Source organism: Saimiri boliviensis, chromosome 5 (assembly GCF_048565385.1).
Source record: "Saimiri boliviensis isolate mSaiBol1 chromosome 5, mSaiBol1.pri, whole genome shotgun sequence".
NCBI lineage: Eukaryota > Metazoa > Chordata > Mammalia > Primates > Cebidae > Saimiri > Saimiri boliviensis.
In genome coordinates this window covers 63629993-63653150 of record NC_133453.1, presented here as the reverse complement: position 1 = coordinate 63653150, position 23158 = coordinate 63629993, and the positions used below count along the sequence as shown (strand labels likewise).

Sequence of the window (23158 nt, the reverse complement as noted above, 5' to 3'; positions counted from 1 at the left end):
TTTTTTTTTTAATGTTCTGGCTCTTCTGAGTGTGTTATAGGAATTTCATTTCCCATCAAAATTTTGTGCTGACCCAATGATTGACTGATTGATTCACTTATTAATTCACATATTCAACAAACATTTATTGCACTAACTACATGCAGGAATATACAGACAAATGACACAGCCCTTGCCTTCAAGGAGCTTACAGTCTAGTGGGAGAATCAGCCAATAAAATGTCTGAGGCTATAAGTGCTTTTCCACACAGAATAAAGGCTAAATGGACAATCTTGAAGAAAGTAAACTGTATCTGTAGGTAGGGGAAGCCCCTTTCCTCAGCTAGAGTTTAGCAAAAAAGAAAGAAACACCTTTTCTTACATTTAGGAAAAATTCCTTCTGACTTTTTCAGAGGTTCAAGTAAGTTGGACTTCATAAAATCTGCCAGGCACAGTGGCTCATGCCTGCAATTCCAACACTTTGGGGGACTAAGATGGGAGAATCACATGAACCCAGTAACTCAAAACCAGCCTGAATAAACATAGTGAGACCCTTTCTCTACAAAAAAACTAAGATCCAGGCGTGGTGGCTCACTCCTGTAATTCCAGCACTTAGGGAGGCCTAGGCAGGTGGATCACCTGAGATCAGAAGTTTGAGAACAACCAGATCAACATGGCAAAGCCCTGCCTCTATTAAAAATACAAAAAAAATAGCCAAGCTTGGTAGTGGGCACCTGTAATCTCAGCTGTTCAGGATGCTGAGGCAGGAGAATTGCTTGAACCCAGGAGGTGGAGGTTGCAGTGAGCTGAGATCATGGCACTGCACTCCAGCCTTGTCAACAAGAGCGAAACTCCATCAGAACAAAATAAAACATAAGAAATTAGCCAGGCATGGTGTGAGCCTGTAGTCCTAGCTACTCTGCAGTAGCTGGGACTCTAAAATACTCTGAAATAGCTATTAATACTAGGCTGAAGTGGGAGGATCGCTTGAGCCCAGTAGATTGAGGCTGCAGTGAGCCGTGTTCATGCCACTGCACTCCAGCCTGGGCAACAGAGCAAGACACTGTATCAGTAAATAAACAGATAAGTAAATAAACTCAGATCTAGCACCTTGCCAATCTCCCCACCATGAAGTGGGCGAGAAGCAGAGAGCATGGGCTAGTCCTTCTATATTGACTGGTCTTGCCAATGACACTCCCTCTGGGGCCTCTTGCTTTTCTTCTGACAGGTAACCTGGAGTCTGGGGGCTTGTCCAGCTTTCTCAGGATTCAGCAGACATTGCAAGTGACATTGAAGGTTACAGTGGTAGTCAATGTTATTTGAGCAGGGTCAGCAGGCCCTGGAGCTACCTGAGTGCACAATGCAGAAGGCTGCTTACTATGAAAACCCAGGACTGTTCGGAGGCTACGGCTACAGCAAAACCACTGAAACTTACGGTTACACCACCCCCCACCAGCCCTACCCACCCCCTGCTGCTGCCAACTCCCTGGACACTGACTATCCAGGTTCTGCCTGCTCCATCCAGAGCTCTGCCCCTCTGAGAGCCCCAGCCCACAAAGGAGCTGAACTTAATGGCAGCTGCATGCGGCCTGGCACTGGTAACAGCCAGGGTGCGGGTGGTGGCAGCCAGCCTCCTGGTCTGAACTCAGAGCAGCAGCCACCACAACCCCCTCCTCCACCACCAACCCTGCCCCCATCTTCACCCACCAATCCTGGAGGTGGAGTGCCTGCCAAGAAGCCCAAAGGTGGGCCCAATGCTTCTAGCTCCTCAGCCACCATCAGCAAGCAGATCTTCCCCTGGATGAAAGAGTCTCGACAGAACTCCAAGCAGAAGAACAGCTGTGCCACTGCAGGTAGCTCTCTGAGGTGGCTCGCCCCCAGACCAAGCCCCCTCCAGACTGACCCAAGGAAGCCCCAGTAAGGGCTGGAAATGCAACCTTGGGGGTCATATGTCTAAACTCCTACTCATATCAAAATGTTTTTCCCTTTTAGCATTCCTGATTGGTGTTATGCCCTTGCAGTGACAGGGTGCTCACTTCCATTCCAGGCTGCTGGTGCTATTGCTGGACAGGTCTTACAGCTATTAATAGAGAGTGCTTCCTTATATGGGCATATCTGTTTTCCTGGGCTGCTAATCATAACTCTGGTCCCTCTTCCACCCAACAGGTCTTCAAGATTTGAAGACAGGTATAATCCCCAAGCCTAGGTGGTTATATAGCCCATATCACATGAATCTCATTCCCTTAAACTCATAAAAACTAAAGTTTTGGCCAAGCATGATGGCTCACACCTGTAATCTCAGCACTTTGGGAGGCCTAGGTGGGCAGACCACCTGAGGTCAGGAGTTCAAGACCAGCCTGACCAACATGGAGAAACCCTGTCTCTATTAAAAATACAAAATTAGCTGGGCATGGTGGCACATGCCTGTAATCCCAGCTTCTTGGGAGGCTGAGGCAGGAGAATCGCTTGAACCCAGGAGGCAGAGGTTGCTGTGAGCCAAGATCATGCCATTGCATTCCAGGGTGGGCAACAAGAGCAAAACTCTGTCTCAAGAAAACAAAAAACAAAACAAAACAAAAAACCCTAAAGTCTTAGAAAGTACCATACATACTAAGTACTTTCTAAGCATTATCTAATTTAATTGTTCAAAGAATCTTCTGAGGTAGGTATATGATAACATCCCCATTTTACAGATAAGAAAACTGTTAGAGATGATAGGCAACTTGCCCAAGATCACAAAACTGTAAAGTGGTACAACCACTTGCGTTAGGGACTGCTAGGCATAACCATGAGTATCTATTTGGCCCACCTCAGCCCATTCTCCTGCTCCAGCAAATCCCTAATGGGGAGGTGCCTGTCCTATTAGGAGAGGATGTTCTGGGAGACAAAACCAGCCTTGGATTTCTCTGACTGGAAGGGGAGACCCTCAAGTTGGGGCCTTCTCTAGGTCCACCCAGGGCATGTAGAAGATAGGCCTGGCCAGGAGCTCTGAGGCCTGCCCCTCTCTCTGCTTAGACTGGTTGGTTCCTGATATTTTCTGACCTTGTGTTATCTGATGTGATTTATCTTCAAGATGAACTTGCTTCCAGGTCCAGGGCAAGTTTGGGGCCTGGGGTGTGCTTGTTATCAGGGCTCTGGTTTGCCTGAGGCTTTCTGGGGTTGCTCCTAGGTGGAAGGTATTATCCTGCCTGCAAGCTCCTTTTCCCTCCCTCCTCAGCTGCAGGCTCAGGCCCTCCCTCCCAGGAGAAATCCATTTGTCTTTCCCGGGAGGGAGTGGACAAGCAGCTGAGAGGTGGCAGGGTAGTAAAAGCGAGTGTTGAGGCTGCGGGTCCCAGCACTGTGAATACTCAAAATGCTTCTAGCCTGGCCTTGGACTCCCTGAAACACCCAGGCAGTGTTTTGTTTGGTTTTTATTTTTTTATTTTTTGGTGTATCACCTCCCTGGCTTTGGGTGCAGTTGGACTGCAGTGAGGTGCCAAGATCTCCAACCCCACACTTTGCTAGGGGTTGGTGGGGGCTTTGCCCAGGAGCTAGCAAGGCAGGCTGGAGCTAGTTCCTCCTCCTTTCCTTCTCCAAACCCCATCCCTGGCAGCAGAGGCTGGGAGGAGTGTTTAAAGGAGTCTGGCCCTTCTTTGACAGGCGGAGGCCTTACCAGCTGTTCCTAGTCTCTCATTAAACTCTTTCATGGCCTTTGGGTGGGCCTGGGATGAGGGACTAGGCTGCAGGGGAGAGGGTGGGCAGAGTGAACTGGATCTCAGGGCTGATGGAGGTTTCAGGTGCGACTGATAGGTAGGCCTGGTAGGGGATTGGTAGGTAGGTGAATTCTCCCTCGGAATCATACCTCTCAAAAGGCCCTTCCCCACCCCAGCCTGGATTGAAGGTGAGGGGAGAGGGGAAGAAAAGAGAACCAGGGAAGCACCCCTCTTCAGTCCTGAGGGTACCCATCCCCTCCCTCAGCGCCCTCCCTTTTTCCCTCCCTGCCCAGGAGAGAGCTGCGAGGACAAGAGCCCGCCAGGCCCAGCATCCAAGCGGGTACGCACGGCGTACACGAGTGCGCAGCTGGTGGAGTTGGAAAAGGAATTCCACTTCAACCGCTACTTGTGCCGGCCGCGCCGCGTGGAGATGGCCAACCTGCTGAATCTCACGGAACGCCAGATCAAGATCTGGTTCCAGAACCGGCGTATGAAGTACAAGAAGGACCAGAAGGCCAAGGGCATCCTTCACTCGCCGGCGGGCCAGTCCCCTGAGCGCAGCCCACCGCTCGGCGGCGCCGCTGGCCACGTGGCCTACTCTGGCCAGCTGCCCCCAGTGCCCGGCCTGGCCTACGACGCGCCCTCGCCGCCGGCATTCGCCAAATCACAGCCCAATATGTACGGCCTGGCCGCCTACACGGCGCCGCTCAGCAGCTGCCTGCCACAACAGAAGCGCTACGCGGCGCCCGAGTTCGAGCCCCACCCCATGGCGAGTAACGGCGGCGGCTTCGCCAGCGCCAACCTGCAGGGCAGCCCGGTGTACGTGGGCGGCAACTTCGTCGAGTCCATGGCTCCCGCGTCCGGGCCTGTCTTCAACCTGGGCCACCTCTCGCACCCGTCGTCGGCCAGCGTGGACTATAGTTGCGCCGCGCAGATTCCAGGCAACCACCACCATGGACCGTGCGACCCTCATCCCACCTACACAGATCTCTCGGCCCACCACTCGTCTCAGGGACGACTGCCGGAGGCTCCCAAACTGACGCATCTGTAGCGGCTGCCGCCGGCCCGAACTCGCGGCGCAATTACCTCTCTTGCTGTAGTGGTGGGGTGGCGGGCGGGGCCCGCGGGGCAGTTCGGGAACCCCCTCCCCCGCTTTTGCCCCGCCGCTGCCTCCCGGGTCTCAGGCCTCCAGCAGTGGAGGCGCAGGCGACCGGGCCTCCCCCTCCATGGGTGTCCTCCTTTGGGTGACTCGCCATAAATCAGCCGCAAGGATCCTTCCCTGTAAACCTGACAGTGCCACATACTGCGGACCGAGGGACTCTAATCTGGTAATGGTGTCCCAAAGGTAAGTCTGAGACCCATCGGCGGCGCGCCCTGCAGAGGGACCAGGGCCCGGAGAGTCTTGGGCCTGGCCCGCGTCTAGCTTAGTTTCGGAGACCTTAATTTATATTCTCCTTCCTGTCCCATAAGGATTGCATCGGACTAAACTATCTGTATTTATTATTTGAAGCGAGTCATTTCGTTTCCCTGATTATTTATCCTTGTCCGAATGTATTTGTGTGTATATTTGTAGATTTCTCCGGCCGAGCTTAGGAATTCGCTTCCAGGCCGTGGGGGCCACATTTCACCTCCTTAGTCCCCTTGGTTTGAACTAGTTGAAAGAGTAGTTTTGAACAGTCGTAACGGTGGCTGGTGTTTGTAGTTGATGTAAAGGATTTAAGACCGCAACTTGTCCTTCATGGGTAGAGTCAGAAAGCCCGGTGGTGTGGCACAACACACGTTAGTCATTTCTCAAAAGCCACAGCCCTCACCACAGTTTATTGATTTCAAATTGTCTGGTACTATTGGAACAAATACTTAGAATAAAAAAATTTCTCAGTTGGAAGTGTATCTGTGTTAATCATGCACACTTGCAAGCAGATCACTATGCCTTCATCTCGCACAATCCCCATGGAAGGCCCTGAAATAGACTGACACTTGAAAACATTATTTTATTTATTTGGAGTCTAGTGCAAAAATTGGTTCTGGGGATACTTGATTACTTTTCAGCTATTGAAATTAGGGGAGGGGGAAATGAAGATGCAAACCTAGAAAGGTTCTAGGCAGGATGATTTGGATAGGGCTTTTTGAAAGTAGCGCCTGCTTTGCTCTTTTTACTGCCCTCTTTCTAGACACAATCGACTTTTACATTGGGGAGGCCACAGCTCACTTTTCTGCATTAAGTAACAAAAAATAAACTTTGAAAGAAAACTGACAATCAAAGAAAAAACACAAGAGAATTTGTAAAAAGAATTGAGCTATGAAAAAGCTAAGGTGTAGAAAAAGAAACCATGCACACCTAAGCCTTTTCTCTAGGAAATGCTGTTATGAATTCTTCCTTTGTAGTGATCATTAGTTCATTTCTAAAGAAAACAAACATTCCCCATGATGTAAAGAAATAACAGTTTCATAAATGAAACATAACAAATATAAACACCTTGTTTACTCCTGTTTCTTTGTACAAAATGGGCAAAAATGTCTTCAAGGATTTATAACCATTTTGTAAATATTAATGTGGCTTCTGCGAGGGGTGGACAACTTCCCTGCTTCTATGAGAGGGGCCACTTAGAAAACGCCTTCAGATAAGGTTCAATTCTTTTGTATTTCAGCAAAGTCAGCCCACGCATCTCTATTTGGTTTGACAAATAATGCAACTCCCACTACATCCCTGATGACATGAGGTGAAATTCCTATTGTGTGGAAATAATTTAACTTCTCATCTTCTGGTGGAACAACAATCATTTCTATTTGGATGTTTGTATTTCGCTAAGTAATGATGGCTCAAAATAATATTTAGTTTCCTTGTTCCTTTGTGCTGTTTTTAAAATGGCATGTTAGATTTGGGGTGGGAGAGGATATCCTTTTGCTAAATTTCACTTTATCTGAGCAGGTTTAAAATATATATGTTGTAGAAGTGTATCAACAGAATAAATAACTTCAACCGAAGGCATATTTTACCCACTTTCAAGGCTTAACATTGTTTTCTATGAAATTTGCATCCACAGGCAGAATTTCTAATTGTCTTGTAAGAAATTATTTTTTAAGCTATTAGAGAAATCAAAGAAGAGCTCACTGCCTTTCAGGGATTACAACCACCTTTCTTAACTGGCTAAATATTAAATAGCTGAATTGTCAGGCTGCTTAGATTCAGTCCCGTTTTCCCTCATCTCCTCTTCCTACCATAAATAATAATAAAAATACATAATGTATCATGGCTCCAGGCGTTTTCCAGCACAGTGTGTTACCGCAGAAGTATCTGCTGAGTCTGCGGGTGTCTGCAAAGCCCCAAGTGTCATTTGCGGCTTAGGGTTTCATGGATTAGACTTTAAACTGTGTCTAGCCCGGCTGACATCAGCTTCCTCTCACACTCAGGCTCCAAGGAAGTGCGGGATCTGGGGCTCCCTCTCCAGACAGCCGCAGCCTTCCCCGTGGCCCTCCACTCGAGTGGGCTGAGGGCTTGGACCAAATCCGCTGCCTTCTCCCACCTTTGGAGGTTCCCGAGACTTCTAAGAATGGCTCGAATCTGTTCCTGCCTTTGGCGTGAGACTCATGTGACCGGCATTGGTGGGGGTGGCGGCGAGCCATGGGAGGGCGCGTTTCGCGCGGCTGCCAGCCCAAGAGAGAGCTGGGGCCCGCGGCACAGCCATTTAAAACTTCATAAATTATAAACATGCCGCCTTAGCCTTCTCAGTAAATTCCGCTCCTCTTGAGCCTGCAATTAGTGTTAGAAAGCACCCGAGTCTAAACACAACCAAACGCCCTCTGAAGGGCCCAACTGCCCGAGGTTGCAAACGTTTATTTCCCAGTGTCCCCCTCTGCGCCCGAGGTTTGCACACACAGCCGCCTCCTCCCCCGCCACCGCCGGGCGCGCACTCTGCTGGGTTCCCGCTCTGCAAGGGAAGGTCACAATAGCTGCTCTAGCGGCGGCGGAGGCGTCTGCTGCCTCCCTCCGGGGTCTCAGAAGCAGAGAAACAAGAGGATGGGGGAGGGGAGGCCTCAGCAACAGCGCCCTTTGGGGGAGGCAACGTCTACCCTTGCCAGGGTCTCTTTCCTGGGACGGGTGCTCGTGAAGGGTTGGCGGAGAGGGCAAAGGGAGCACACCAAGACCACGAGACTGCTTCAGGCCTTGCCTCCAGGTGCTGGGTTGAGGGTGCCAGGAGCAGCCGCGCCATTGTGTGCCAGGTTTTCCCATGGGTTCCGTGATGGGGGAGGCCCTGTAAAGGGAGCTCGGGCCGGGCCTCTCCAGCACTGGTCTCTGGGAGGGTCCACCTTATTTGCCCAAGGGGAAGAAATGGCTGTCTCAGGCCTCAGCCAGTTCTGCTCTTTTCCTATAGAGACAGCTTTGGGGAAGGTGGGAATCAGGGAGAGTGTGTGAGGCCTTCTGAGGTCTGAAGAAAGGGGTCAAGGCAGGAGCTCAGGCCCATGGATGAGGGGTGGTAGTCGTCTGGACATTCTTGGTGGTTTTGTCCAGGCAATCAAATGGGAATTAAGGCAGGATAGCTGTGAGGCAGCCATAATGGCCAGCTGCGAAATGGGAGGTGGGGGTGGGGAAGGAGATGCAGCTGAGAGCTTTCCCTACGAAAAACTCAAGATCCAGCCAGGAGTGAAGTGCTGAGACCCAACTAGGCTAGTCAGGAGGGACAGGGAAGTGGCAGAAGAAAGGCCTGAAGAGTAGCCTTGGCCACTGGTAAGCAAGTCGGAAAGGGCGATTAAGGACATATTCTGCCTCCTGGCTTTCAGACCTCCGCCTTATCTACGGACCTGACAGAGAAAAATCTGCCTCTGATGGAATCATTAAGTTAACCATCCATTTGTACCATTTCTTTGTATAAGCTTTCAAATGAGAGAGAGGAGAGAATATAGAAGGAGTACGTTTCCCTTGGTGCAGCCCCCAAGCTCCCTATCAGAGACACATCAGCCAAATTAGTTTCTGAGGCTCCAGAGGCTGCTAACCTTGCTGAACAAGATTTTTTCGAATTTCTATGTGTTAGGAGTATTAAAAGATAGTGATTACCTATACTAGCTGGCTGTGTCCCTTCTCCCTTCCCCAGTCTGTACCAGCCCACTGACCCTTGAGTGAAGAGCATCTTCTCAGCCTGCGGGCTTAGGAGCTCAGGCTCTCCATCTGTTGAGGTTTTTATTAGGGAGACTAAAGAGGATGTGTGTGGGTGTGTGTTTGAATAACAAAGAAGTAACCTTTCATTCTAATAAAAAGTGTTCCGCTGCTTGACCTGGGGGAGCCAGAAGCTTGTTTATACTTTCAGTATTCCAGGGACAGTCACAGGCCTGTTTTGACCTTTTCCTGAGAATTAGCTGAAACTTCCTTCTGAAGTCAGTAGTGAATCTGTTACAGGTCTAAGGAAGGTCCTCTTCATCTGGGAGTTCTTGACATTACTTTGGTCCTTCTTTTAGAAACTGAAAGAAAAGAATAGAAAGAACAGAAGTTTGTGAGTAGGCAGGAAGAGAGATGGAAGACCCCAGTCTTCACAGGCCTATGGCCTGATCACTTCAAGGCACTGCAACTTCCCAGAGAGAGTATATATGTAGAGCCTGGGTGAGTGGGCCTATTTCTAGACACTTGGGTATGGAGAGCTGAGACTGGGTTGTCACTAGCCAAGCCCTTACCATCTTGGAGAGCTAGTTCTTAGATATCTCTTGCAGAAGGCCTAGATAGAAAGAAGAAAGCCTGGATATGTAAGTCCTCCACATTTCCTGCACTGGTGATGCTGAAGAGGAAGGATGGTGAATGATGAAGATTATCACAGAGGATGAAATGTTAGTTCTCAGTTCTCACTGTTCCCTGTTTTGTTTTGTTTTGTTTTGAGATGGAGTCTTGCTCTGTCACCAGGCTGGAGTGCAGTGGTACAATCTCAGCTCTCCGCAACTTCCTCCTCCCAGGTTCAAGCGATTCTCCTGCCTCAGCCTCCCGAGTAGCTGCGACTACAGACGTGCGCCACCACACCAAGCTAATTGTTGTATTTTTTAGTAGAGATGGGGTTTCACCTTGTTGGCCAGGGTAGTCTCGATCTCTTGACCTTGCGATTCAGCCACCTCAGCCTCCCAAAGTGCTGGGATTACAGGCATGAGCCACCGAGCCTGGCCCTGTTCCCTGTTTTCTATTCCAGCTACAAAAACCCTTATCTTTGGAGTCCAAGGTTGAAAACAAATGGATTTAGGTATCTAGCCTAAAGCCTAGTCCTAAAAACTTTTCCCAGGTTTCACACCCACCTTGGCAAGTTAGAAAGTACAAAGACAATATAAGGGCCCATCTTCAGGTCAGGTCCACCATGAAACAGAGTGAACAAAATATTTTCACACATGAGGGAAGAGCCAAGGGAGATGAATGTCCAATCATTTGCAATAGCAGAGGTGGGTGAAGGGTCCCCACATCTGTAAGGCAGGAGCTATTGCATGAGTCTTCCTGTCCTAGATCTTGGGCAAAATGTCTTGATTGGTTCCTGTAGCTAGTCTGGATTATTTCAAAGAAAGAATAATATCTGGAGAATCCTAAAAGCTGGGTTTTAATATTAGTAAGGGCCAAAAGGATTTAAATCCTAATTTAAGCCAGAATTCATGAAGAGTTCTGGTACAGATAATGTTTTTATCTGGGAAGCAGGGCTCAAAACCAGGTCAGGAGGGCTTGCTGGGCCAGGAGTGTCCGTGGTTGGTGAGGAAGCTCGGGGAAGGCCCTTTGATAGCCCCATTGTTCACAGCGCTGCCCTACATATACCATACTCCTCCCCACCTCCTCTGTCAGGGCCGAGGGGAAGAGTAGGTCGGGTAAACTGAGCTCTAGGGAGCTGGTACCAGCGTCCCTCACCCACCCTCGGCTACCCCTTAGGGCAGCATCCCTGCTCCTGGTAGAGAACACACAAAGAAAGCCCCACCGTCCTTGGACCTGAAGACACGCTGGGGAGGGGGCTGGTGTGGATCCGTTTCAGGGCGCCCCTAGCCCCCGCGGGGAACAATAGCTGCTGCCTCCTGGGCGGTCTGGCGAGCGCAAGGCACAAAGGTCCGCGCTGCCCTGTGATGCACAGGCTCGCTCCGCGCGCGTTCTCCGCGCCCCCGCGAGCCGCCAGGCTGCAGGCAGGGTGGGCCGATGCTCCTGATCCACCTGGAGCACTTTCGCAAAGACAAACGGTGAGTTAATCACCCTACCGGCTGGCGACCGGGTCCCCTCTTGCCCGCGAGGAGGACTGGAGGGGGGCTGGGGTGAACGATTTCTCTGTGTGTGTCTAGGGTGGGGGGCAGGAGAGGTTAGTCCTATTAAGAGTTCATCAATCACCCGGCGTGCACTTTTCGCTCGACAGCGGTTCCTCCTACTTCTGAGCAAGTCTGGGCCAGCTGGGATCCGACCAGAAACCGCAAGCAGAGGAGACGCAGGCACACAAGCTGAGCGCTAACGGAAGGCGCGACCTGAGCCCCGCGCCTGCTGGGGAGCTGCGCAGCCAGGACAGCAGTCGGCGGCGCAGGGCCGGCCGTCGCCCCGTCACGTCCGAGGCTAGCAAGGCTGCCCGCCAGCCCCGCCGCCCGCCTTCGGACTTCCCGGGGCGCCCAGGGCCCTCCCAACGCGCCTGCACCCACACCCGCCCCTGACCCACAGTGACCCTGCATTCCCCGCCCCCCGCCACACCTCCTGCGTGCCGGAATGTCGCCCTTAAACGCTGCTCTACACCCAGAGAGGGACGAATCCACCTTTGAAGGCAGGGCAGGACTAATTTCAATGGGTCAGCAGGTTCTTGAAGGCACTGTTTTATTTAAGAGTGTCTATTTACTGGCAGGAGTATTTGTGTGGGAGGAAGTAGGTTAAGACTGCTGTTGAACTTGAAGCTAAACTTGAATGCCATTTAAAATAACAATAAAAATATACTTAAAACACCAATCACAATGATATGATTGTGGAGGAAACACTCTCCTTTCCAGTGTGGAGGAAACGCTCCAGTATTTTTACCTCTGTTCTTTCCAGCTTATTTTAAGAACACCCTAAAGGGATAGACAGCAAGTTTCTGAGGGTAGTCATTAGCATTAGAGCTGTTTACAGCAGGAGGATTTGGTGAAGTTAGTGGTGAAGCATTTTTATAATCCCTCTGGAGTGGTCATGCTGTTGTCCTTATAAATCCTAACCAAATTCCGGCCTAGTTTCCCTTTCCCCCTTTTTTGCTGCGGGACATCAGCTGAGATGTTTCTGAAGTTAGTAAATGTGTTGCCTTAGCCCACAGCAAAGTGTCCCTTAAGGACAGAAAGCCTCAGCTTTTGCCCTCTCTTCCTTCAGCCTTCTATCCCTTCATCCTCTTGGGTGGAAATTGAACTTGCTTTGGAAAAATGTTCTACCATCTTGCTTCAGATAGATATAAGCTGAAGCATTAGGCCTCACACAGTGTCCTGAGCTCACTGAGCAATGAAACTACTGGTCCTGCTGTCCTTGGTTCAGTCTGTCCCTCCTCCTTGCCTTTCACCAATTCCTAGTGAACAGCTCCTATACACACTGTTCTGGGCTCTGGGATACAAAGATGAGTCACTGATGGTGTGTGCCCTTCAATCTAATGGGGAAGAGAAATAATCCTGAAACAATAATGATAGATGCCGTAACAGAGGTGTGGTTAGAATGTTTCTATAATAAAAAAGGAGCCACTAATACTACTAAAATGTCAAAAAAAAAAAAAAAAAATCAGAGGAGGTAAATTCGGGTTCCTGAACTATAAGAGTTTTTCAGGCCGAGAAGTGAAGGCCATACTAGGTAGAGAGCACAACTCATGCAAAAGCAAAGAGGGAGGAAAAAGCAAAGTCTGCACTTGGAACAAGGAGCATACTTTGGAGTGCGGGCATCCTGGCTAAAAAGGGAAGTTGCACAGGGTTTATGTGAAGGAGTCTGGACCTACTCTGTCGAGAACAGGGAACCACAGCAGGTTTTAAGCTGGGATGTGAGGTTATGTATTTTGGAGCTAACTCTTAGGGATGCTGCATCTGATTGGATAAAAGAGAGATATGGCAAGAAGAACAAAAAAGGAGGTGACTGCAACAATATAGCAGTTAGACAGGAACTAGTTCCAATCAGAGAGAAAGCTAATTAACAAGAATGAAGAGAAAACACATTTAGGAGGTAGAATTCACAGGACTCAGTGATCAACTGGATGAGTAAAAGAGCAGTTGTGGATATTAATCTCTAGATTTGAGGAGCTGAGTCATACTAGTCACAAAAATAAATAGAGGAGGGAGAAGAGAAGGCTTTGCAGGGAAGCTAATGAGTTTGATTGCAGTCTACATTGTCTTTTCTGCTTTGCTACTGACATACTGTGTGGCCCTATGCAATTTACTTAATCTTTCTGCTTTTCTGTTTCAGCAGTGAAAGAGTCAATAAAGATATCTACCTCACAGGTTTATCATTAGAGTAATATGGGTATGTGTGTTAGGTATTAGTATCTTCACCAGGTCCAAGTGAGTATTCTATAGAAAGCTAAAACCTAAAGAAAACACACCCCCACTCACACCATGCTGATTAATACTTAGATCCTGGGTGACCAGTGAGAAATATCTTAGAGAAATTAAAAACAATGCTTTGTAGATATTGAATCCAAGCTAATGTTTGGGACTAGGTTAAATCAAATTGCTAATCAGAGACCTCTCCTTCAAGAGCAGTGCTCGCTGGAGGAGTCATGCAGAAATGTGGTCTTGGTATCAGACCACTAAAGAAGAGGTCTTTTAGCTAATGTCAGACAGCTTCTATGTTTTGTTTTGTTTTAATATCACCTGTCTTTCAGAGAATGCTTAAAGGCACCTACTCTCTTTTGAACCTCCTTAAGCCCTGTGTGGAATGGTGTAGCGCAGGGAATAGTGCTGAACATCTGACTCTGGCCATTTACACTGGGTGTGATTACAGCAAGTTGTTTATCTTTTCTGTGTTAGTATTACCATTTGTAATACAGAATTATGAAAGGCTCAAGATAAGGAAGAGATTTTGGGAGATGTTATAAGGGTAAGTAAAAGGTATTATTTTTCACTTATCAGACTGGCAAACATAAAAACTTCCCATTAACTTGGCAAAGGTGTGAGAAGACAGGAGTGCTCATATATTGCTGATAGAGGTCGAAATTGATTCATGTCTGTAGAGAAATGTATTAAAATTGTCAGTACACATACCTTTTAACTAAATCATTTCACTTCTACAAATTTTTCTAATAGGCAAAAGCTTGACCATGTGTTTGTAATAGCAAAAGGTTGAAAACAAGCTAAATGCCCATCAGTAGGGAATGGCTAAATGAATTGTGGCAGGTGTATACAGTAGAACAGTATGAAGTTATAAAAGTAAACCAGGGCCAGATGCTGTGGCTCACATCTGTAATCCCAACACTTCAGGAAGCTAAAGCTGGCAGATCACTCAAGCCCAGGAGTTCGAGACCAGCCTGATTTTTGTAGAGATGAAACCTTGTCCCTACAAAAAAATACAAAAATTAGCTGGACATGTTTGTGCATGCCTGCAATCTCAACTACTCAGAAGAGTGAGGTAGAAGGATCACCTGAGCCCGAGGCTGCAGGGAGTCATGATTGGACCACTGCACTCCAGTTTCAGCAACGAAGTCAGACCCTGTCTCAAACTACCACCACAACAACAATCCAGGAAGTTATGTGTGTATTTATATGAAGATCATTTATATGGAATGATCTTGGAGATACAATAGGGGAAAAATCATGGTGCAAAAAAGTCTTCCTAACATGCTACCATTTGTGTAAATACCTGTGGAGTACACACCCACATGTATATAAATTGTGCTAGTAAAAATTGCCTCTGAAAAGATACCCAAATTGGTTGCTTATGTGAAGGAGAATCAGGTAGCTGGGAAAAAGAGTGGGAGGAAGACTTTTCACTGTATATCCCTTTGTACCCTTTGAATCTTGAACCAGGCACATTTAAATTTATTACCCATTTGAAAAGGTAAAAGAAGCCAGGCATGGTGACTTTCACTTGTAATTCCAGCACTTTTGGGAGGCTAAGGCAGGCTGATCACTTGAGATTAGGAGTTTGAGACCAGCCTGGCCAACATGGTAAAATCCCATGTCTACTAAAAATACAAACATTAGATGGGGTGGTAGCATGTGTCTGTAGTCCCGGCTACACAGAGGCTGAGGCAGAAGAATCACTTGAACCCAGGAGGTGGAGGTTGCAGTAAGCCAAGATCAAGCCACTGCCCTTCAGCCTGGGCAATTAGAGCAAGACTGTCTCATAAAAATAAAAGAACAGAGTAGAGGGCAGTGGGAGGGAGAATATCAGGAAAAATAACAAATGGGTACTAGGCTTAATACCGAGGTGATGAAATAATCTGTATAACAAACCCTCATGATACATGTTTATCTGTGTAACAAATTTGCACATGTACCCCTGAACTTAAAAATTACAAAACAAAATAATACCATTAAAAAGAAATGGAACTCGCCTTGAGTAAAATAAGTAAATAAAGGAACAGCAACAACAACAAATTGTTAGTACAAGTGACCTGGATGTGCCTGTGTGTATTCACATGTGTTCTTATTCATACTTGCTCTAGCCAGCAAAATTAATCTTGGGATGCCTCTTGTTTTGTTCCCCCAGGGCTCTGATGCTGATCAACCTCAAGGATAATGAGGGGACCCTTTACTCTTGCTTGGTGGTGGGGACCTAGGTCTGTCTCTGCCCTCTCTTGTAGGAGTACTCAAGGTGAGGCTACAGAAGTCTGGGGCAGAGCAGCAGGCCCCTCAGTCAGAACCGCTGACTGTGTGGCCTCCAGAAAATGAGTACACCTTCTTGAGCGCTGCTCTGCTTGCTTGGGATCGAGACCTGCCACTGTGCCAAGCGGTGGCTACTGTGCTGCTTTCTCTTTGAAGACTGTGAAAAGGGAATCGACTGTGGAAAGTCAGGAGACCAAAGGTGGTTTCGTTTTTTTGCAGGATGGCTTTGCCTTTTAACCTCTGAGTAAAGTGACTTCCTCTCTAAAATTAGGGGTTTGATGTAGCTTACCTGGAAGGTGTTTCTAGCTTTGACATCTTAGGCTGTGAAAAGTCAGCCTTTATCCAGAGGAACAGTTATAGCTTAGGCTAAGGGACATTTGGCCCCTCTGGAGCCCTGGGGCTCAAAGGCATATTCCAGACAATTTGAGAAACAGAAAAGAAAAAGGGTGGAGTCCTCTCTCTTGAGATGCCCATTCTCACTTCTTTCTTCTTCCCATTGCCTCAGAACCACTCTAAATTATCTCTGAAGAGACTGGAAGAGACAAATCTCTTCCTCTTCCCACCCCACTGGCATCATCAGAGCCAAGGTAGGGAAGTGGCAAGAAGCAGAAGTGAGCCCGGTCTCTGCAAATCACCAATGGCCAGCAAAACTTGGGAAACTTCCAACTGACCACTTCTTAAGGATATGTTCTAAAACTTCAGCCCAAGTAGACTTAAGTTTGACCTTGACATTGACCTATCTGCAACCCAAGAGACCTCTGGACACTTTTTAGGTATACTCATGAACCAGCTAGCCATGACCTCGCATCATTCATGATTCCTCCCATAGGAACATCTCCTTTCTTCCCATACCACCCCTTCCCACCCCAACTCCTACAGCAGAACTTTCCAAAGTGTAGTTCCAAAGAATCTAGCTTGAGGATCACCCCAAAGACCTTGTTAAAAAAAAAAAAAAAAAAAGGACTCCTAAGCCAGGCACAGTGGCTCGAACCTACAATCCCAGCACTTTGGGAAGTTGAGGTGTGTAAATCATTTGAGCCCAAGAGTTCAAGACCAGCCTGGCAGCAGAGTAAGACCTCTTCTCTACAAATAATAATAATAATAATAATAATAATAATAATAATAATAATTTTTTAAAAAAGTATTCCTGACTCAGACCTATTGGATAAAAGTCTCTGGGGGTGACCCAAAAAACCTCAACTTTTAAATAAGGTTCTGTGGTGATTTCTACCCACATGATGTGGTTTCCGGGGGCAATAATCTAAAGATATCCTTCAGCCAGTATTAGTCATGGTAAAGACACACCATTCTGTTCACTGTGCTTATGTCCAAGAAACATTTGTCAAATGCCTCCATGTGCAAATCACTGGCTTGACCAGTGAGACTTTCATTCACAAAATTCTCAGGGAAAGGCACAGTACTTTAAATGCTTTCCTCAGGGAAGGTCATATTGTCAGATTTCCAACAGGTTTAGAATGCTTGTTCTTGTCCTTAGGACTCCTTTGCATCCCTACCTCCATTCTAGGATGACTGAAGGATGCTACAGAGAACTGCATCTTAAACTGCACTTTCTCTTAATGTGGCTTAAGAAAAAAAGACACCCACCTTTTTCACCCCAACAAAGATTTTCAGTGTCTCGGGGTTAGGAAGCCAAGAGTTTCAATGTGCTCAAGTGTCTCCAAATGGTAACATAGTGGGATTTGTCTAAGGGGCTTGCCCAGAGCTTCTTGAAAACAGCTTTAAAAACACAGCAGTAATCCCTGCACTTGGGGAGGCTGAAGTGGGCAGATCACCTGAGGTCAGAAGTTCAAGACCAGCCTGGCCAACATGACAAAACCCTGTCTCTACTAAGAATATAAAAATTAGCCAGGCATGGTAGCACGTGCTTGTAGTCTCAGCTACTCGGGAGGCTGAGGCATGAGAATCACTTGAACCTGGGAGGAGAAGGTTGCAGTGAGCCGATATTGTACAGCTGCACTCCAGCCTGGGCGACAAAGCAAGACTCCATCTCCAAAATAAAATAAAATAAAATAGACACACAGAAGACCAGACTGCCACCCTCCATCACTTCTGCAGAAAAGAGGCTAGTTATTAGAAAGGGAGAGAAAGGTAGTCATGAAAGGGATAGGGAATGGGTAGGGAGTCACTGCTGTGGTGAGCAGGAGGGGAGAGATTTCAAAGCATTCCTACATCAAACACAACCTGGCAATCGAGCCCCTCTGCTGTCACCTCCCGTGGAGAATTCAGCACCAGGACCCAGCAGGGCAAGTGACCCTTGGGAATTCATGGCTTGACAAGTAATAAAATTAGTGAGACATTTCTCCCATACTCTGTGAACATCTAAGAGACAAACTTTAAAGTTACTCAAAATATGCTACATTTCCCCAAATAATATCTTCCAATCTCTCCTTAGATAATTATAAATTAAGATTATTTTAGAGTAAATTTATAGTATAGCTAAGACCTGTGTTAGAAATTAATCTCTAGTTCCTTTGGTTTGAGAAGGTCTTTTCCCTAGCCTAATTTTCTCCTAACAAAATAGTCTTACATAGTAAATCCTTGGTAAATATCTGCTGAGCCTATATTGTGTGGCTCAAATGTTGATGACTAGAGTCTTGACTTCCAAGCAGAGCAAGTCAAGAAGCAGCCCAAGAATGGAAATACCAATTCTGAGCCCCAAGGTGTGGGATATCCCAAGGATTTAGAGATTAAGGGAGTGGAGAGAAGGGTGAATGTAGCTTTCTTTATGCAATTATCAGAGAAATACTATTAGGTTCAAGCAAATATTGAACAACTCCCCCTCACTCTCACCCACAATTGTGAAAACAAAACAAAACAGTATTTTTAAAAACTTCACTCTTTTTTAGGACATTTTCTTCCCTCAGAAGGGCTAAATCTCCAAAATTTTACTTGATGGAGCTAGCGTGGATAGCTAATGGGTGCATCAAAATCAACTTATTGTATCAGGAAGGACCCAGCCTTTGCCCTAGATGCTCAGCAGGAAAAACCCAGTCTTTGTTGCCATGAAAGCTGCCAGGACACTCAGGCAGCCTGATTTTTCTGAAACCTTAGCGAATAGGCCCTTAATTTGAGGGCTTTTCATCAGACTTTCTAGACAGGCTGACTCTTCTGCCCTAAACCGTGGGTTGCAGTCGGCTTGATGTCTTCCCCAAAGAGGTTTACAAAGCCAATCTTCCTTCTTGACCCACGGGACCTCTGGGCTTAGGAGTTATGATAGGATAAGTATCATTTGGGGAAATGCTGTGAAAGCTGGGACATGTTGCAGATAAAATCTAGCCAGAGGTGGAGGAGGGGGCATTGTGAACTCAGCAGCATCTTATTTGCTGATACTTTTGCATAAACAGCACAGAGGGAAAGCAGTGAAGAAACATGTCTACATTTTAAGGCTGACCTAGCTCTGAAGAGCTCTATCATTTCCTAACTAGGGTGCTAGGGAAGAACTTTTATTTTTCTCTTCTTAACAATTATTTAGGACCTTTGTCATCTGACTGGCTACAGCACAAAACTGAAATAGCAAAATCAAGTTTGAAGGGCTGTTTTCAGCACAGGGATTCCATTTCCAATCAAACTCAAGAATGCCAGCAGTGCAGGAACCACAGATCCCTTTAAATTCGTGCTCATTCCTAGGCATCCACCCTCTGCCGGCTCCCCTCAACCTGGGGACACCCCTTCCCCATCCTGCAGCAAGTTCAGGTCCACCAGTAGTCGACATTTTGGCAGGGCTTTATTTATTCGTAAGTCCACATCCCTGGAAGGAACTGGCTCCCTGGGCTGTGATGGCTCCTATTCTAAAGACTTCCTCAGAGTGGAATTTTAGGCAACAGCTCAATCACTCTTTTATGACAAGTGGATTAGTAAAACAATAATAAAACCTCGGTTACCATAACTCAGGCTGTAATAGATTAAGTTTTCAAGGGTACTTGATATAAGCTTTGAGTAGACCCTTTAGTTTAGAATCTTTATTCACATAGGGTTTTAGGAAACCACCATTTTTCATTACTACCGTGTGTAAATAACCTCTGTTTATCTAATTTGTTATCTTCCTACAGCCCCCCCAAAAAGGGAAACGTTAAAAGAAATATTCAAGGAAGTTGTAAAGTTTGTCAATGTAAGGCTGTCTTTGTAACCTTTCTATTCTTCATTTCCTGTGCCAATTGCACTTTTATTTCCCGTCTCTCTACACTCAGTAAACAAAACCATATTATCAAGGGAAAGATGTGAGCCCATTAACATCGTGAGCCCTCACATTTCACTCGCAAGAGACGACGCAGCACTTATCTGATGGAGCAGAATCTCTAATTGCTTAGAGGTACAAGCCCATCCAAACCTCTGAGATCTCACCCGTCCCCTGGAAGCCTTTGCGCCCTCCAGACAAGATCCTCGGTGAAAGCAAGCGCCGCACCTTGCCTGTGCCAGCCTCCCAGAGAGGTTCCACTACCATCCTGGATGCTTTATTCCAACAACCCAGCCGGAGGGGAAAATCTGCTAAACTTCCCCACATGGCAGAAACTTTATCAAAACCTGACACTACAACACTGGCCCTCATCACGCCGCCACAAATTGCGAGGGATATAGAAAGCTGCGAAGTCACGTGAAAAGGAAGCCTAGTCAAAAAGTGAAGATGTTGTCCTGCCCTAGGCACACAGCACTCACAGCATAAAATGTAGTGCCATGAGTCATAGGAAAGAAAGAAGAAAGGGAAAAAAACCAAGCATCTGCTCTAGGTTTATGAGAAGGATAATAACATCAGTGCCAAGAAAACTGAAAGCGCAGAGGACTCAGGAGAAGGGAAGAGGAATAACTTTACCTATCCTGGAGGTGGGCGAAGAGCCGTCTCCACCCGCCGCGCGCCATGCGCGCGTTTAACCTTTTCCACCCCGCGAGCCCACACTCCGCCCTAGAGGGACTAGCCCCCCACGATCCAGAGCAGAAGCGGCTCGCACCCCTCCATCCCCTCGCCCTCACCCAAGCGGCGAGTCCTTCCTTTCTCTCCCGACCTCGCCCAATACCTGTATCGGAGCAGGCGTCCTGCGCTCTCGCCCCGCTGTTGCTCGAGCAGCCCCCGGCCGCGCCGCCTCTCCCCGGGGCTGGGGGGCGCCGGGCGGCGGCCCTCGGCGGCTTTGGCTAAGTTGGCGGCGGGGCAGGAGCGGGGAGCGAAGCGACCGTGGGGACCTGGGCCGTGCGGGGAGGCCGCCCATTGGCCGGCCAGCGCCACGTGGCCGCCCCCGCCGGTATATTAGGCCACTATTTACCTCAGTCTCGCTCGCCATGGCTCGGCGACGGCAGCTCGGGTAGAGAGGGTAGGCGGAGCGCCGCAGACGGCGGCCGTCCCGCCCAGCCTCTGCCCGGCTCCGCATTCTGGCCCCGGCCTGCGCCCTCAGGACATTGGGGCCGGAACCATGAGCTCCTACCTGGAGTATGTCTCGTGCAGCGGCGGCAGCGGGGTCGGCGGCGACGTGCTCAGCCTGGCACCCAAGTTCTGCCGCTCCGACGCCGGGCCCGTGACTCTCCAGCCCGCCTTCTCCCTGGGCAGCGGCGACGGCGCCTTCGTCAGCTGTCTGCCCCTGGCCGCAGCCCGACCCGCGCCTTCGCCCCCGGCCACGCCCGCGCGGCCACTAGCACCGCCGCCGGCCGCGCCCCAGTACGCGCCGTGCATCCTGGAGGGGTCCTACGAGCCGGGCGCGGCACCTGCCGCGGCGGCGGGGGGCGCGAACTACGGCTTCCTCGGGCCCGGGCCCCCGTACGACTTCCCGGGCGTGCTGGGGCGGGCGGCAGACGACGGCGGGGCTCACGTCCACTACGCCACCTCGGCCGTCTTCTCGGGCGGCGGCTCCTTCCTCCTCAGCGGCCAGGTGGATTACGCGGCCTTTAGCGAGCCCGGCCCCTTCCCGGCGTGTCTCAAAGAGCCAGCCGATGGCCACCCCGGTGCCTTCCAGACCGCATCCCCAGCCCCAGGCGCCTACCCCAAGTCCGTCTCTCCTGCCTCCGGCCTCCCCGCTGCCTTCAGCACGTTCGAGTGGATGAAAGTGAAGAGGAACGCTCCTAAGAAAAGTAAGTCCGCGGGCCTTGGATGGGGCCATCTGAGGTTGGGGTCCAAGACTCCCCCGCGGAATTGCGCTGGGAGCGCGGCGCCGCTGCCTCTCCAGACAGCGGTTGGGGTTTTGTGGAGGAGACGCGCTCCCGGGCGAATTCCATTGAGCTTGCCTCGAGAACAGACTCGGAAAATGTGCCTGGCATTGAGAAAATTTCAGGAAGGAGCTCTCCGTGGAGTTTCTCCTGGCACAAACTGTGTTCCTAGGGACCCCGGAGGGCTGCGCTGGGACTTGGATTCTAACTAGCTCCACTGCTAGCCCACGTTCTGTCCCCGGCCTCTGGCCCCCCTGACGCCCTGTCTTTACATTTCAGGCAAACTCGCCGAGTATGGGGCGGCTAGCCCCTCCAGCGCGATCCGCACGAATTTCAGCACCAAGCAACTGACAGAACTGGAAAAAGAGTTTCATTTCAATAAGTACTTAACTCGAGCCCGACGCATCGAGATAGCCAACTGCTTGCAGCTGAATGACACGCAAGTCAAAATCTGGTTCCAGAACCGCAGGATGAAACAGAAGAAAAGGGAACGAGAAGGGCTTCTGGCCACGGCCATTCCTGTGGCTCCGCTCCAACTTCCCCTCTCTGGAACGAGACCCACCAAGTTTAGCAAGAACCCGGGCAGCCCTTCTCAGTCCCAAGAGCCTTCGTGAGGCCGGGACTTAGGGCCAAGAAATCACGGCTTGCAGAAGTCCCAGGCCACCCCCGTCCCTATCTAAACTTAGGAGCTCAGTTTGGGATGGAGGTGGGAGAACACAAATGAGTAGGGATTTCACTTGGGAAATGAAGTACGTTAGTTGGCTTCTGAGTTCCAGACTGTATGTCCAGATATTAACTGGCTGTCTCCTAAGCCACTTGTTTGGTTGTGATTTGTGTCTTACCAGGGAAAAGGTGACCAGCTGCCAGCCCAGCTCTGCTGCTGTCTTTGCCTCAGTCGTATGCAATTCTTGGTGCAGAGTGGCAGACCATTAGTTCTGTCAGCCCTCTGATGTGCTCAGAAGAGCACCTGCCCAAAGCTGTTCTGGTTTTAATTGAAAAGACAAGGCTACATGTATTTAGCTTTTTGAGATGACCAAAGCTAGTTAGGGTTTCCTCGATAGAGCTAAGCTGCTTCAATGATCTTCACATTTGCACTCCAGTTTTTTTTTTTTTTTTCTTTAAAAAGTGGTTTCTACCTCTCCATGTGCCTAAGTGAAGATACAATCGCTGTTTAGTTACTAGCTGAACAAATCCACAGAGTGGGTAAAGAGTAGAATATGAACTGTATCTTGACATCAGTTATTCAAATTTGAATGTAAATATATACATTATGTATAGTTTTTAAAAGGTTTGCTTGCAACGACCTTATAAGTGACATTTAATGTCATAGCATGTAAAGGATTTTTTTTTGTAATAAAAATTATAGAATCTGCTGCTCTCTGTTTTCTTACTCTCTTTCATCATAATTCACTTTCTTTAAAGTTGATTCCGTTTCCTGTGCTTGAATTTACTTGACTCTGCTATGAGAATTTATGTTGATAACTTTTTTTTTTTTTTTTTTTTTTTGAGACGGGGTCTTGCTCTGTTGCCCACGCTTGAGTGCAGTGGCACAATCTTGGCTCATCGCAACCTCTGCCTCCGGGGTTCAAGTGATTCTCCTGC

At 48.5% G+C, this 23158-nt stretch overlaps 2 protein-coding genes across 2 annotated transcripts; both read left to right on the top strand.

The window, feature by feature from the left end:
• Positions 1-1288: 1288 nt before the first annotated feature.
• Positions 1289-5818, top strand: HOXD3 (homeobox D3). Its single transcript, XM_010351741.3, has 2 exons — positions 1289-1831; positions 3964-5818. Exons 1-2 carry the CDS (start codon positions 1291-1293, stop codon positions 4719-4721), a joined length of 1299 nt encoding a protein of 432 aa, XP_010350043.3. The 5' UTR covers positions 1289-1290; the 3' UTR covers positions 4722-5818.
• A 14877-nt stretch (positions 5819-20695) lies between these two features.
• HOXD1 (homeobox D1) lies at positions 20696-22929 on the top strand. Its single transcript, XM_010330931.3, has 2 exons — positions 20696-21481; positions 21836-22929. The coding sequence occupies exons 1-2, from the start codon at positions 20830-20832 to the stop codon at positions 22168-22170; spliced, it is 987 nt and encodes a 328-aa protein (XP_010329233.3). The 5' UTR covers positions 20696-20829; the 3' UTR covers positions 22171-22929.
• The last annotated feature ends 229 nt before the right edge of the window (positions 22930-23158 follow it).